General features: G+C 47.5%; 1 protein-coding gene across 2 annotated transcripts in view; it reads left to right on the forward strand.

The window, feature by feature from the left end:
• Nucleotides 1-13473, forward strand: part of DNAH10 (dynein axonemal heavy chain 10) — a 156979-nt gene that overhangs the window by 141581 nt on the left and 1925 nt on the right. For both annotated transcript variants that reach the window (XM_081540402.1, XM_081540403.1), the window contains 12 exons: nucleotides 1690-1794; nucleotides 2198-2352; nucleotides 3002-3156; nucleotides 5068-5251; nucleotides 6028-6228; nucleotides 7242-7451; nucleotides 7585-7680; nucleotides 8763-8934; nucleotides 10264-10395; nucleotides 10581-10792; nucleotides 10885-11052; nucleotides 12483-12663. In XM_081540402.1, the coding sequence (XP_081396528.1) occupies nucleotides 1690-1794; nucleotides 2198-2352; nucleotides 3002-3156; nucleotides 5068-5251; nucleotides 6028-6228; nucleotides 7242-7451; nucleotides 7585-7680; nucleotides 8763-8934; nucleotides 10264-10395; nucleotides 10581-10792; nucleotides 10885-11052; nucleotides 12483-12663 (1971 nt within the window). The remainder of the gene's footprint in view (nucleotides 1-1689; nucleotides 1795-2197; nucleotides 2353-3001; nucleotides 3157-5067; nucleotides 5252-6027; nucleotides 6229-7241; nucleotides 7452-7584; nucleotides 7681-8762; nucleotides 8935-10263; nucleotides 10396-10580; nucleotides 10793-10884; nucleotides 11053-12482; nucleotides 12664-13473) is intronic.

A 13473-nucleotide genomic window follows, 5' to 3' on the forward strand; every position in this document is an offset into this window, starting at 1 on the left:
CAGGAGGTCCTTATTAGTTATCTATTTTATACATGCCTGTGTGCATGTTAAGTTTCTTCAGTCGTGTCCGACTCTTTGCCGCCCTACTGACTGTAGCCCTCCAGGCTCCTCTGTCTGTGGGGATTCTCCAAGCAAGAATACTGGAATTGGTTGCCATTCCCCCCCCAGGGAATCTTCCTGACCCAGGGAGCAAACCCACGTCTCTTATGTCTCCTGCATCAGCAGGTGGGTTCTTTGCTATTAGCGCCACCTGAGAAGCCCTGTTTTATAAATGTATGTATATGTCAATCCCAATCTCCCAATTTATCCCTCCCTACCTCCTTTCCCCCTTGGTAATCATAAGTTTGTTTTCTATATCTGTGGCAAATGTCCTGATTTGTAAATAGGTTCATTGGTACCATTTTTTAGATTCCACATAGAAGTACTGTCATATGATATTTGTCTTTCTCTGTTTAGCTTACTTCACTCAGTATGACAATCTCTAGGTCCATCCATGTCACTGCAAATAGTGTTATTTTGGTTTTTTTTTTAAATGGGTGAGTAACCTAATCATCTCTTAGAAGTCCTGTCTCCAGTTCTGAGGTATGGGGGATTAAGGCTTCAACTTACAGATTTTCAGAAGACACAATTCAGCTCATACCAGTTGGGCAGGAAAATCGTTGAGGAAAGTTGTTCCTATAGGTCTCACTTAAGTAACCAACCCTTCTAACACATATAAAGTAGAATTCAAATCTCACATTTTGACTTACACTTTTTTTTCCAGGACATATTTTTTCTGGTTAAAAAAAAAAAGAACTCTATTGTTTTGCATCTTCCTATTCATAAAGAGTCTGTTGATGGAATGAACTTACTCTATAATAGAGACTGGCCAAATCTGGCCCACTGTCTGCTTTTGTAAATAAAGTTTTATTGGCACACAGCCATGCCCACTTCTATACATATCCATCCATGGTGGCTTTCACAGTATAGTGGCAGAGTTGAGTAGTTATGACAGAGACTGTCTAGCCTGCAGAGCCAAGATAATTCACTCTCTGACCCTTTATAGAAAGTTTGCTAATAGCTTCTTTTTTATTGTAAGAGCTTTTGCTTTGAGTTGGGTAATTGACTAGCACTTCATTCAGAAGGTGGCTCTGAACCTCCATCATACAGCCCTTCATCAGCTTGGGGCCCCCCTCCTCTTCCCAGGAGGGTGTGGTAAGTGCTGCCCAGAGACATGACCATTTCTGATACATACGAATGAGGGTCACTGCCCACTGCACTTTTGAGCATGACGTGTCAGTTGAGCGCATGTGTTTTTGTTTTTTGGCTGTGCTGGGTCTTAATTGCGGCGCAAGGGCTCTTCACTGTGGTGTGCAGACTTCTCTAGTTGCAGCGCATGGACTTCTCTCTAGTTGTGATGGGTGGGCTAGGTTGCCCCATGGCATGCCAGACCCTGGTTTCTTGACCGAGGATTGAACCTGCATCCCCAGCATTGGAAGGCAGACTTCCAACCCCTGGACTACCAGGGAAGTCCCCAAGCTCAGTTTTTGCACTCAGTTTTAGCCCCAAATGCAAAGATGGCTAAATGCACCTGAATGTGCAGTTGAGGTGTTTCATCTCATTTCTCTGAAATTCAAGCAAGTCGTGCATAAGAAACCCAGTGTTTAAATGCATTTATTTTATCTAGACCCATCTGTTGTTTCTCTTCAGGGTTGTTTGAGAGACACAAGTTACTTTTTTCTTTCAATATGACTATCAAGATAGAACAAGCAGAGGGGAGAGTCCCCCAGGAAGAATTAGATTTCTTCTTGAAAGGTAATAAGCTTGTCTCGTTTCATGCTTTCCAACGCCCTGGACCCACAGCGCACATGCATATGAGTTTGTTCGCTAAACAACAACAGAAATTTTCCATCCTTAAAACCTGACTTCCAGTAGCACTGCTTTAGTAAATATCTCAGTTGACAGTTCCAGCCTCAGATATGGTTCGAGTTAATTTAGAGCAACCAGGCTCTGCATTAAGGCTACCCTGAGACTGGAAGCCACTCAGAGCTTCCTGGCTGGAGTCACAGAGAGTGATGAGGAAGCCAATGCCCTCTTCTCTTTCCAACCCCTTTGGAGAAGTGAATTTCCCCCAAAGTGATAGACATCCCCATACAGAGCTGCTTACACTTCCTGGTGTGTCGATGTCAGCTGTTTACGTCTCTCCTGTCGTCATTAGGAAACATTTCCCTGGAGAAAAGCAAACGAAAGAAGCCCTGTGCTTGGTTGTCTGACCAGGGATGGGAAGATATCATTCTTCTATCAGAGATATTTCCAGACAACTTTGGGAATCTTCCTGCTGATGTGGAGAAACATCTGACTGCCTGGCAGGAGGTGAGCTCATGTTCCCTTTCTGCTCCTTCCGTTCCTTGCGTGTTGGCAATCTCCATGCTTAATCTGTAGCCTAACTCCTTACAAGTGAGAAGATATGTCTCTGAGTGACTCATGCAGAGGATAGCCAAGGCCCTCCATCTCCCTGATGGAATCCTCCTTTATCTGGTTCAGCTAATTTTGTGGGAGAACCATCCATCTTTCTGTCCATACGTTTATCTCTCTGTCCATCCACCCTTTCATCTATCCATCCACCCATCTGTCCATCTGTATACCCATCCATCTATCCATCCATCCATCCATTTATCTATTAATATCTGTCCATCCATCCATCCATTTGTCTGTCTGTCTATCTATCCATCCATCTGTCTATCTGTCCAGCTATCCATTCATCCAAGACATTTTCTGAGCCTCTGTGGATTGACTGTGTCCATTGATGGGCACTGGAGACTCAACGACTCAACAGTGAATAAGACTCAGTTCCTTTCTTTCTCAAATTCATAGTTTTGGGGGGTAAAAACAATGACAGAGCTACCGAAAATCGCCTGTAAATTTCATCCCTTTACAGAGGCCTTTGGGACCTTCACCTAAAAGGGGGGACCTATCTCATTTCTGAGTTGATGCCACCATGCATATTCTTTGCTTTCCCCAGTGGTATGACCTGGATTCCCTGGAGCAGTTTCCGTTCCCTCTGGATTACGACGTCAACATCACCCCTTTCCAGAAGTTGCTTATTTTGCGCTGTTTCCGTGTGGACCGGGTGTATCGGGCCGTGACAGACTACGTGACTGTAACAATGGGAGAGAAGTAAGTGAGCTTGTGTCTGCTTGGTCCTTTCTGTGGCGTAGGATACCTAATGTTATCTCCTCCTGGGCTCACGGTGGGCAGGCGTGGCCAGCTCTGGAGAGGACTGTCTAGGAGCACAATTTGGTAGCCATTGAAGGAACAGCGCCATTGAAGAGAAATACAATGTGAACCACTTTTGTAAGTTCAAGTCTTCTGGTGGCCACACTCAAAAAGGAACAGGTGAAATTACTTTTAGTAACAGTTATCATAAGCACGTAACTATAGTACATTACTATATAACAATGTTATATATAAATAATAAGTATTAATAGTAAATATTTGTATGAACAGGGGAGCCTGGTGGGCTACAGTCCATGGGGTGCAAAAGAGTCAGACATGACTTAGCAACTCAAAAACAACAACAATTAATAGTAAATAAGTGAATTTAATTATTAAATGATACAAATGGACATATTTACAAAACAGAAGCAGACTCACAGACATAGAAAGCAGACTTACGGTTACCAAAGGGGAAAGGTGGGGAGGGAGAGAGATAAACTAGGAATCTGAGGTTAACATATACACACTATGATATATAAAATAAATAAACAACAAGCACCTACTATATAGCACAGAAAACTATATTCAATATTTTGTAATAACTTAGGTGGGAGAAGAATCTGAAAAAGAATATATATACTATAACTGAATCACTTTGCTGTACATCTGAAATGAACACAACATTATAAATCAACTATACTTCAATAAAAATTTTATAAAAAAGAAACAGGTGAAAAGAATTGAAATAACAATTATAAGTATATAAAGTCTACTATATTAATGTATAGCAATATATAATATATAATATTACTTTTAATAATACATAATTGTATTTAACTCAAATATTAAAATCTTAACATGTCATTAGTGGAGATATTTTGAATTTTTTTGGAATCAAGGCTCTAAACTCATACAGCACAATACACCACATTTCAGTTTGAACTAGCCACACTTCAAGGGCTCAATAGCCACACGTACCTGATGGTTACCATATTGGAAACTCTGGAATCAAGCACAAAGCTGGATGGGTAACTTAGGGTATGTGTGTACTCAGTCGCTTGAATTATGTCAGATTCTTTGCGACCCTATGGACTGTAGCCTGCCAGGCTCCTGTGTCCATGGAATTTTCCAGGGAAGAGTACGAGAGTGGGTTGCCATTCCCTCCTCCAGGGGATCTTCCTGACCCAGGGATTGAACCCAAGTCTCTTAAATCTCCTGCATTGCCAGGAGGGTTCTTTACCACTAGCGCCACCTGGGAAGCCTGTGACAAACTCAAATATGCCTCCATGGCTGGCAGGTGATGGAAATGAGTGAACGAGACTGCACAGGGACAGGGGCAAACTGGAGTGGTCATGCCCTGGCCAGTAGCCCCTTAACCTCTGCTGACTGATGCCAGGTGGTGGTGGGGACTCAGATCTCTGACTCTTCAAAGGAAACTAGAAATTTGCATTTCTATACAAAATCTCCCAATCTTTATGTGCTGGCAACTAATTTTTTAAAATCTTGATATATGGGCCATTCAGGACATGCCTGTGAAGCTGCTGATGTGGGACCTCTGGGTTCAGTGCCAAGGGCACGTCCACCTGGAAGGCTGGCCTGTCACAAGGCACCCAGCTCAGAGCAGGTCTCCTGAACCCAGCCTGGATGTATTGGGCTATGCAGAGAGGTCCCTGTGATCCAGGAGCTGACCATACAGTGAGCAAGAGGTGTGTGAACACTGGATACCTAACAAGGAAAGCTGAGCAAAGAATGACACCTGAGGAGTAGTCAGAAAGTTCTGGATGCTGCCAGGCAGAGCGCTGGTCACACTGGCCAGTCCCTGCCTAGGGCTATCCTCTCGGGAGCATTTTCCAGTTGTGTTTCTTTCCCCAGGTACGTGCAGCCCCCAATGATCAGCTTTGAAGCCATCTTTGAGCAGAGCACCCCCAACTCGCCCATCGTGTTCATCCTGAGCCCCGGCTCAGATCCTGCCAGTGACCTTATGAAACTAGCCGAGCACAGTGGTTTTGGAGGGAACCGCCTCAAATTCCTTGCCATGGGTCAAGGTCAAGAAAAGGTAAATCATTGTTGGAAGCAACAAGCCTTAAACATGCTTGAGGTCCCCGGAATGAATTCACGAATGCCTGGTTTTAAGCCAAGAGTGCCACCCACACACCAGCACCATGCTTTTCCAGTCTAGGGAGCAGAAATCAAATGTCACAGAGATGATGACAATGTGAACAGTAGTTAGTTCTAGAGCTGACCTGCTGTGATTGCCTGGGCTTGTACCTGTATGTTGCAAACAGTATGTTCTGCTGTTTCCAAAGCACATTCTTTTTTAAAATAATTAATTAATTAGGCTGTGCTGGGTCTTAGTTGCGGCATGCAGGATCGTTAGTTGTGGTATGTGGGATCTAGTTCCCTGACCAGGGCTCAAATCTGGGCCTCCTGTATTGGGAGCTTGGAGTCTTAGCCACTGGACCACCAGGAAGTCCCTCCAAATCTGGTCATCATCGCATCTGGTGATCATCTCCCTCAGGCCTTGCAACAACCCTGTTTTGGATCAGGCTGTCACTGGTGGCTGCTGGTGGTCAGGCCACCAGGTCAGGGGGCAGGTGCCACTGTGTCCGAGGTTGGAGCTTTGGGGGCCGAGAGAGGCCAGTGAGTGGAGTCCAGTGGACCTGGGTGACCCTGGAGGAATGCTCAAGGATTGTTTCTTCAGAGACTCCCTCTGCAGCTCTGGGACCACCGGCTCCTTTGTGTCTTCTGCTGCAGTGGCCAGCAGGTTATGGGGGCTTGGGGGTGGTGCAGCTTTGGGACGCCGAGGCTTCCCTTCTGTCTCCGTTGGAGCAGGTGGCCCTGCAGCTGCTGGAGACGGCGGTGGCTCGTGGGCAGTGGCTGATGCTGCAGAACTGCCATCTCTTGGTCAAGTGGCTGAAGGATCTGGAGAAGTCCCTGGAGAGGATCACCAAGCCCCACCCCGACTTCCGCCTGTGGCTCACCACGGACCCCACCAAGGGCTTCCCCATTGGGATCCTGCAGAAGTCCTTGAAGGTCTGGCTGTAGGATAAACAGACATGCCCACAGCTCAGTTCCTCAGTTCACCTTCCAGTTTTGCTACATCTGTGTGTGTGTGTATAGGATAGAGTTGGGACCCCATGCACCCATCTTCCCCAATTCCATATCTCTCTTCAGAGATAAGCACTGTCCAGAATAAGGTGATGATCAATGGGTGACAGTGATGATTCCCAGGCCTGTCTTTATCCCTTCTGCATGTCCCCAAAGCATGTGTGGGTTAGTTTTCACAGACTTCACATTTATTAACCTCCTTTTTATCTCTAATGATTGGCCCGCCCACAGCCCACAGAACCTGAGTGCTTGTGTGCAGAAGTTTCAAGGGGTTTACAGGCCCTGTTTAACTTAGTCTCCAGGGACATTTTGGGGAAAGGTTTTGTCATCTCTCTTCTGCCTCTGGGATGGGTAGAGGGAAAACGTATCTCCTTCTGTTTTACATTTGAGGATCCCATGAATCAGAAAGAGGTTTAAAGAGCCTTCCTGGGGTCGTTTGATGAGTTAGGGCAGAGCTGGAACAACATCTAGGTTGGGGTGTGTGTGTGTGTGTTTGTGGCTGGGTTGGGTCTTTGCTGTGGTGCACGGGCTTCTCTTGTGCGTGCTCAGTTGCTTCAGTTGTGTCCGACTCTTTGCAACCCCATGGACTGTAGTCCGCCAGGCTCCTCTGTCCGTGGGATTCTCCAGGCAAGAATACTGGAGTGGGTTACCATTTCTGCATGGGGTTAATTGACCTGTGGCATGTGGGATCTTAGTTCCCTGACCAGGGATCAAACCCTTGTCCCCTGAATTGGAAGGTGGATTCCTAACCACTGGGCACCAGGAAAGTCCCCAATATCTAGGCTTGTTTTTGTTTTTAAACTCATTTGCCTGGGTCCTTGACTTTCACTGTTAGGGAAACAGGGAAGACACCCCGTTAGGATGGAGAGAAGGCCATTCTTCAGCGCCCGGCTCCTGGGTCTGGGGTCTCCGTCCCCATCTGTCTCCCTTCCTGACAGGTCGTCACTGAGCCTCCCAACGGGCTGAAACTCAACATGAGGGCCACGTACTTCAAGATCTCTCCTGAAATGCTGGACCAGTGCCCACACCCTGCTTTCAAGTCCCTGGTCTACGTGCTGGCATTCTTCCACGCAGTGGTGCAGGAGAGGAGAAAGTTTGGGAAGATTGGCTGGAACGTGTACTACGACTTCAACGAGTCTGACTTCCAGGTGAAGACACGGCTGCTGCCTCCGCCCGGGGACTCTCCTCCCTCAGTGATTCCTGCCCACGTTTTCAGAAAACAGTCAGAGCCCAGACGGCCATGGGTTTGTGGATACCCAGGCCTGTTCCTCCTCTTTTAAGGTCTGTATGGAAATTCTGAACACATACTTGACAAAAGCCTTCCAGCAGCATGACCCTCGGATCCCGTGGGGCAGCCTCAAGTACCTCATTGGAGAGGTAGGAGCATCCTGGGGACCCTCTGTGCCTTTCCACCCTCCACCCCCACAGGGGCAGGCTGGGCTATGGCCTGGCACCCCTGGTCCATGGCCTCTGAGCCCTCTGGTACTCCCTTCTTTTAAAAAAAGAAAGATTTATTTTTGGCTGTGCTGAGTCTTCGTTGCTGCTTGGGCTTTCTCTCGTTGCGGAGAGTGGGGGCTACTCTTTGGTGCAGTGCATGGGGTTCTCATTGAGGTGGCTTTTCTTGTTGTGGAGCACAGGCTCTAGGTACACGGTTTTCAGTAGTTGCAGCGTGCAGGCTCAGGAGTTGCAGCTCCTGGGCTCTACAGCACAAGCTCAATAGTTGTGGCACACGGGACTTAGTTGTTCCATAGCATGTGGGATCTTCCCAGGCCAGGGATTGAACCTGTGTCCCCTGCTTTGGCAGGCGGATCCTTTATCACGGAGCCACCAGGGAAGCCCTGGGACTCTCCTCTTGCTCCTGCTGCCCGTCAGTCAAAGGCCCCTGGGTCTCTACGAAATACCTCAGTTCATCACTCCATTATTCCTCATTCTAAGTGAGCAACCTTCACCTGGGGCCCTGGACTCATTGTCCTAGGGACTCATGTTCCCCACCTAGGATGCCTCAGGCACATCACTGGAGCCCTGCTCCTGTTTAGCTGGCCTGGAGGTCCACTCTGGAGGCCACGACCTTATACAGCGCTTGTGGGAAAGCTTCCCGGTGGCCTGCGCGTGGCTCAAACAGAGACATCACCATTCCGGAGACAAAAGGGGCTGCTGGCTCCCTGTGTTGTTTTGTTGCTTATTTGCTGTGCTTTGGGGAGTTTGGCCAATTGCACACTGGCTCCCAGCATTTCACAAGAACTGCTGTCACCTTGCGCTCTATGAGTCTGCACACAAGACCTCTTGTATATAGCGGCCCAAAGGCACTGTGGGTGAGTACGGTTTGAGCTGCACGCTGGCCAGACAGCAAGAGTCTCACTGAGGATGCATCTGGGCTTGACCCTGGGCTATCTGCTGGGACCTTAGGGTTCACCCTGGAGGTCTGGGTTCCCACTGGCTCTCACTCTTTTTACCGTCAGGTTATGTACGGAGGACGGGCCATCGACAGCTTTGACCGGCGTATCCTGACCACATACATGGACGAGTACCTGGGAGACTTCCTCTTCGATACTTTCCAGCCATTCCACTTCTTCCGGAACAAGGAAGTGGACTACAAAATCCCCCCGGGGGATGCCAAGGAAAAATTTGTTGGTGAGATTTCTCAGTCATTAGAAAGGATGCTAAATGTTTTATCCTAAGGGAGCCCGTACATTTCAGCTGTTCTGGTTTCTGCGGTTGGCTTGATGGTTCTTCTGACCCCTCCCCTGGAGGGGTTCCTTGTCTGGTCGGGGGTGTTTTCTTATGCCTTTTAGGGGGAGCACAGCAGGCTCTTCCTAGCTTCAGAGCTGATGGAGTTAGTTCAGACTTCCTGTCCTGGAATGATGGTACATATATCAGATTCTCCCTGGAAGGGCAGAGTGGCCCCTGGGAAACTCATGGAGCCATTTTCTTTTCTTTCTTTTTAATTTTTTAAAAAAATTTTATTTTATTTTTGAAAGCAAAGCATTTTATTTTACTCAAATACATACATATTTGTACATATCTCCTGAACATACTGATAAGGGAAGGCGATCAAAGATATATATGTGTGTGTGTTAGTCGCTCAGTACTGTCCATTCTTTGTGACCCTGTGGACTGTAGCCCACCAGGCTCCTCTGTCCATGGAATTCTCCAGGCAAGAATACTGGAGTGGGTTGTCATTCCATTTACCAGGGGATCTTCCCAACTCAGGGAGTGAACCTGGGTCTCCTGCACTGCAGGCAGATTCTTTACCACCTGAGCCATCAGGGAAGCTTAGAATTTATATAAACTTTTGAAGAATACATCTGAATAACCCAGTTTATTATAATTCATATATTTGTTGTTAGAATATATCTAATGATCCTAAATGTTCTTTTTAATATGATTTATATATTTTTGTTTATTTAAAAAATTTATTCATTTATTTGGCTGCATCAGGTCTTAGTCACAGAATATGGATCTTTATTGTTTCATGCAAGATCTTTTGTTGGGATGCACGGGCTCAGTAGTTGAGGCACATGGGCTTAGTTGCTCTAAAGCATAGAGGATGTGAGTTCCCTGACCAGGGATCGAACCTGCATCCCCTGCATTGGAAGGCAGATTCTTAACCACTGGACCACCAGGAAAGTCCCCTCACTGGGCCATTTTCATAAAAGCTGTGCATAGAGGGAGTTCCCTGGTGGTCCAGTGGTGAGGACTCTGGGCTTTCACGGCTGTGGGCCTGGGTGTGATCCCTGATTGGAGAATTAGGATCCTGCAAGGCATGGCAAAAAAAAATAGATGCACCTAGAATTGACTTGAACATGGTAGTGTTGAATTCTTATTTTAAAAGCATGTACCCCTTTAAGAAGTGGAAAGTAACATAACGTGTCTGGGGAGGTTAAGGCTGTGGGTCTTTAGAAATCGGGGGTGGGGGGTTGGCACATTGGTGTAACCGCTGTATGTTCTCTACGTTTATAGAAGCCATTGAGGCCCTCCCACTGGCCAACACACCTGAAGTGTTTGGTCTTCACCCCAATGCTGAGATTGGATATTATACTCAGGCGGCTCGAGACATGTGGGCTCACCTGCTGGAGCTGCAGCCCCAGACGGGTAAAGTCCCTTGCAGACGACCGTGCTCCTAGGATGGGGGACCAAGGGCGTTGGCACCAAGTGTGCTGCTTTGGTTTCTGGTAGTTTCCACATCGCTGGTGTCTTTCTGAAAACCAGAAGATGCTGGATGCCCCAGTCTCGTACTCAGGTGCCTTGCTCTCTCTAAAAACAAGTCCTGGTTTCAGGGGAATCGAGTGCTGGCATCAGCCGAGATGATTACATTGGCCAGGTTGCCAAGGACATAGAAAACAAGATGCCCAAAGTCTTTGACTTGGACCTGGTCAGGAAGCACCTCGGGCCAAGCATCTCCCCCACCTCGGTGGTCCTCCTGCAGGAGCTGGAGCGCTTCAACAAGCTTGTCGTACGGATGACCAGGTCCCTGGCTGAACTTCAGAGGGTAAGCCCTGATCCTCAAGTGCAGATATCTGCCCAGGTGGAGTGCCTGGTCTTCCCCTAGTCTTGCCTGATTGCTCTTGATTCTGTCAACAGGCCTTGGCCGGAGAAGTTGGGATGAGCAGTGAATTAGATGACGTAGCCAGGTCTCTCTTTCTTGGGCAAATCCCTAACATCTGGAGAAAGCTTGCTCCTGACACCTTAAAGTCCCTTGGGAACTGGATGCTCTACTTCCTGCGGAGGTTCAACCAGTACACGACGTGGGTGAGTGAAGGCAGTGGTCTGCTCACTGGTTCAAGGCTTGGCCGGGACTCCCTCAAAGCACCTCCCAGCTTCTCCTCCCATCCCCGGCAGTACCTCTGTCCGGAGCTGATTAGGTGCTCTGGAAATGGTCCCTGACTCTGCAACATATCTGTATTTTTTTTTCCCCTTTTCTTTCTTTCTTTTAAAGACTCTGAAGCATACTGTGCACGACTTATTCATTTAAGAGTCTGTCTTGGCAATTGTTCCATCTAAGTATTACACTGAGATCTCTCTAGGCAACTCCAGCTCACAGATATCCTGTATTCTTTTCCCTGATGGACATTTAGGTGGTTACTATTGGAGTTTTTTTTTTAAGTCAACTTGTAAAATTTGGCCGCACTCAGTCTTAGTTGCGGCATGTGGGATCTAGTTCTCTGACCAGCGATGGAACCCTGGCCCCTTGTGTTGGGAGTGTGGAGTCTTAGCCTCTGGACCACCAGGGAAGTCCCGGTCTTTTTTTTGTTTGTTTTGGTTTTGCTGGTACAGACAATATTCTGTTGCACGTGCCTTTGGAGACTCATATGAGTATATTCCATGCGTACAATGGAAGGACTGGATCTGGGTGTGTGCATTTTAAATTCTGACAGCTCTTGTCAGATAGAGAACTTGGCATCACAATGTACAAGAATGATCATTTCCTCGCCTCTCTGCCACATGGTGTGTTCTTAATATTTTGGACCTTTTTCTCCTTCATAGGTAAAAAATAATATCCAACATTTTGGAAGCGTGTTCCTTTAATTATGGTGAGGCTGAATGTCTTTGACATGTTTACAGACCTTGTGTGTTTTTCTGTGACTTGACTTTTTGTATTTGGATTTTATTCTGATTGAGTTCTCCACCTTTTAAAATTGATTTTTAAGAGCTCTTTGTACATCAAAGGGATTCACCCTTTTTGTCTGCTGGAGTTGCAGATACCTCCCCAGCTTGCCGAAAGCTTGTTGATTTCGTGATATTTTTTCCCATGGGAGAATTTTACATTTTAATGTAGTCAGATAGACCAGTCTTTCCTTTCATGGCTTCTGAGTTTTGTATTCCCCACTCCATGATTCTGAAAACATTCGCTGGAGATCTCTTTTGTGGTTTATTTATTTATTTATTCATTTTTGTTTTGCATTTGGCTGTGCCATGGCACATAGGATCCTAGTTCCTCAACCAGAGATTGAACCCTCGACCCCTTCAGTAAGAATGCAGAGTTTCAGTGTGGTTTATTGTTTATATTTAAGTCTTTGCTCCACCTGGAGTTAGGCCATCCAGCTTGTTTCCCCAGTGGGCAGACAGCTGCCCCAACACCGTCTTTCTCCCTCTAAGGTGAACTGCCTCTTTTGTCAGCTGTGACCCTGGCACTTGATGGCAGCCCCAGGCTCCCACCACCTAACCGCCTCCCTTTCCAGGTCACTGAGAGTGAGCCCAGTGTGATGTGGCTCTCTGGGCTGCACATCCCAGAATCCTACCTCACAGCCCTGGTGCAGGCCACCTGCCGGAGGAACAGCTGGCCACTGGACCGCTCCACTCTGTTCACCCAAGTGACCAAGTTCCAGGATGCAGACGAAGTGAATGAGCGGGCGGGACAAGGTACGGCCAGCTCCCTGTAGACTCACAGTCTCTCCCGTAAGGTCTCCCTCCTGGAGCTGAAGGGGTGAGCACAGCGTGGGCCCGGATGGGCCAGGAAGTGTTTGAAGGTCAGACCGTTGCCAACACTGGCTGTGTCTGTGCGCTGTCCGTGTGGGTCCTGGCATTTCTGAGGGTGTGTCTGGATGCTTCTTGTCTGGTTTTTCCTTTGAGATGCAGGCTGATGTCAGGCGAGAGCTGAGCCACACTCACCCTGCTCGTCTATGGGAAATGGGCTCCTAGGGTTAGAATGTGAGCTTTCAAAGAATTGGATCGCCAGGTGGCTCCCCAGAACCTTGAGAACCCAGGGGCATGGAAGCCAGGGAGTGGGATAGGCGAGGTGCGGACCATGTAATTGTGCTGTAACTTCAAGTCCCTTAGACACTGGCTACAGCCTGCAAACTACAGCTGGAAACTGCTGTTTCTTGGGGGAGTCACGTCTTAGAACAGTGGTCTCCAACCTCTGGGATTTATCTCTGATGATCTGAGGCAGAGTTGATGTAGAAATAAAGTGCACAAGAAATGCAGTGCGCTTGAATCGTCCCGAAACCATCGCCCCAAACGTCGCCGCTGACTCCCAGCCCATGGAAAAATTGTCTTCCACGAAACTGGTCCCTAGTGCTGAAAAGGTTGGGGGCTGCTGTCTTAGAGGACACGTCACTGCAAGCACAAAAGCCCTCTTGAGCTGTTGATAGCTCGGGGAGCAGAGATTTACAGTGAACATTCAGGAATGCTCCATCCGCTTTGTAGAAGACCCAGAGAGGTCTCAGAGGG

The sequence above is a fragment of the Giraffa tippelskirchi genome, chromosome 11 (assembly GCF_054371585.1).
Source record: "Giraffa tippelskirchi isolate mGirTip1 chromosome 11, T2T-mGirTip1v1.2.pri, whole genome shotgun sequence".
In the NCBI taxonomy this organism is placed as follows: domain Eukaryota; kingdom Metazoa; phylum Chordata; class Mammalia; order Artiodactyla; family Giraffidae; genus Giraffa; species Giraffa tippelskirchi.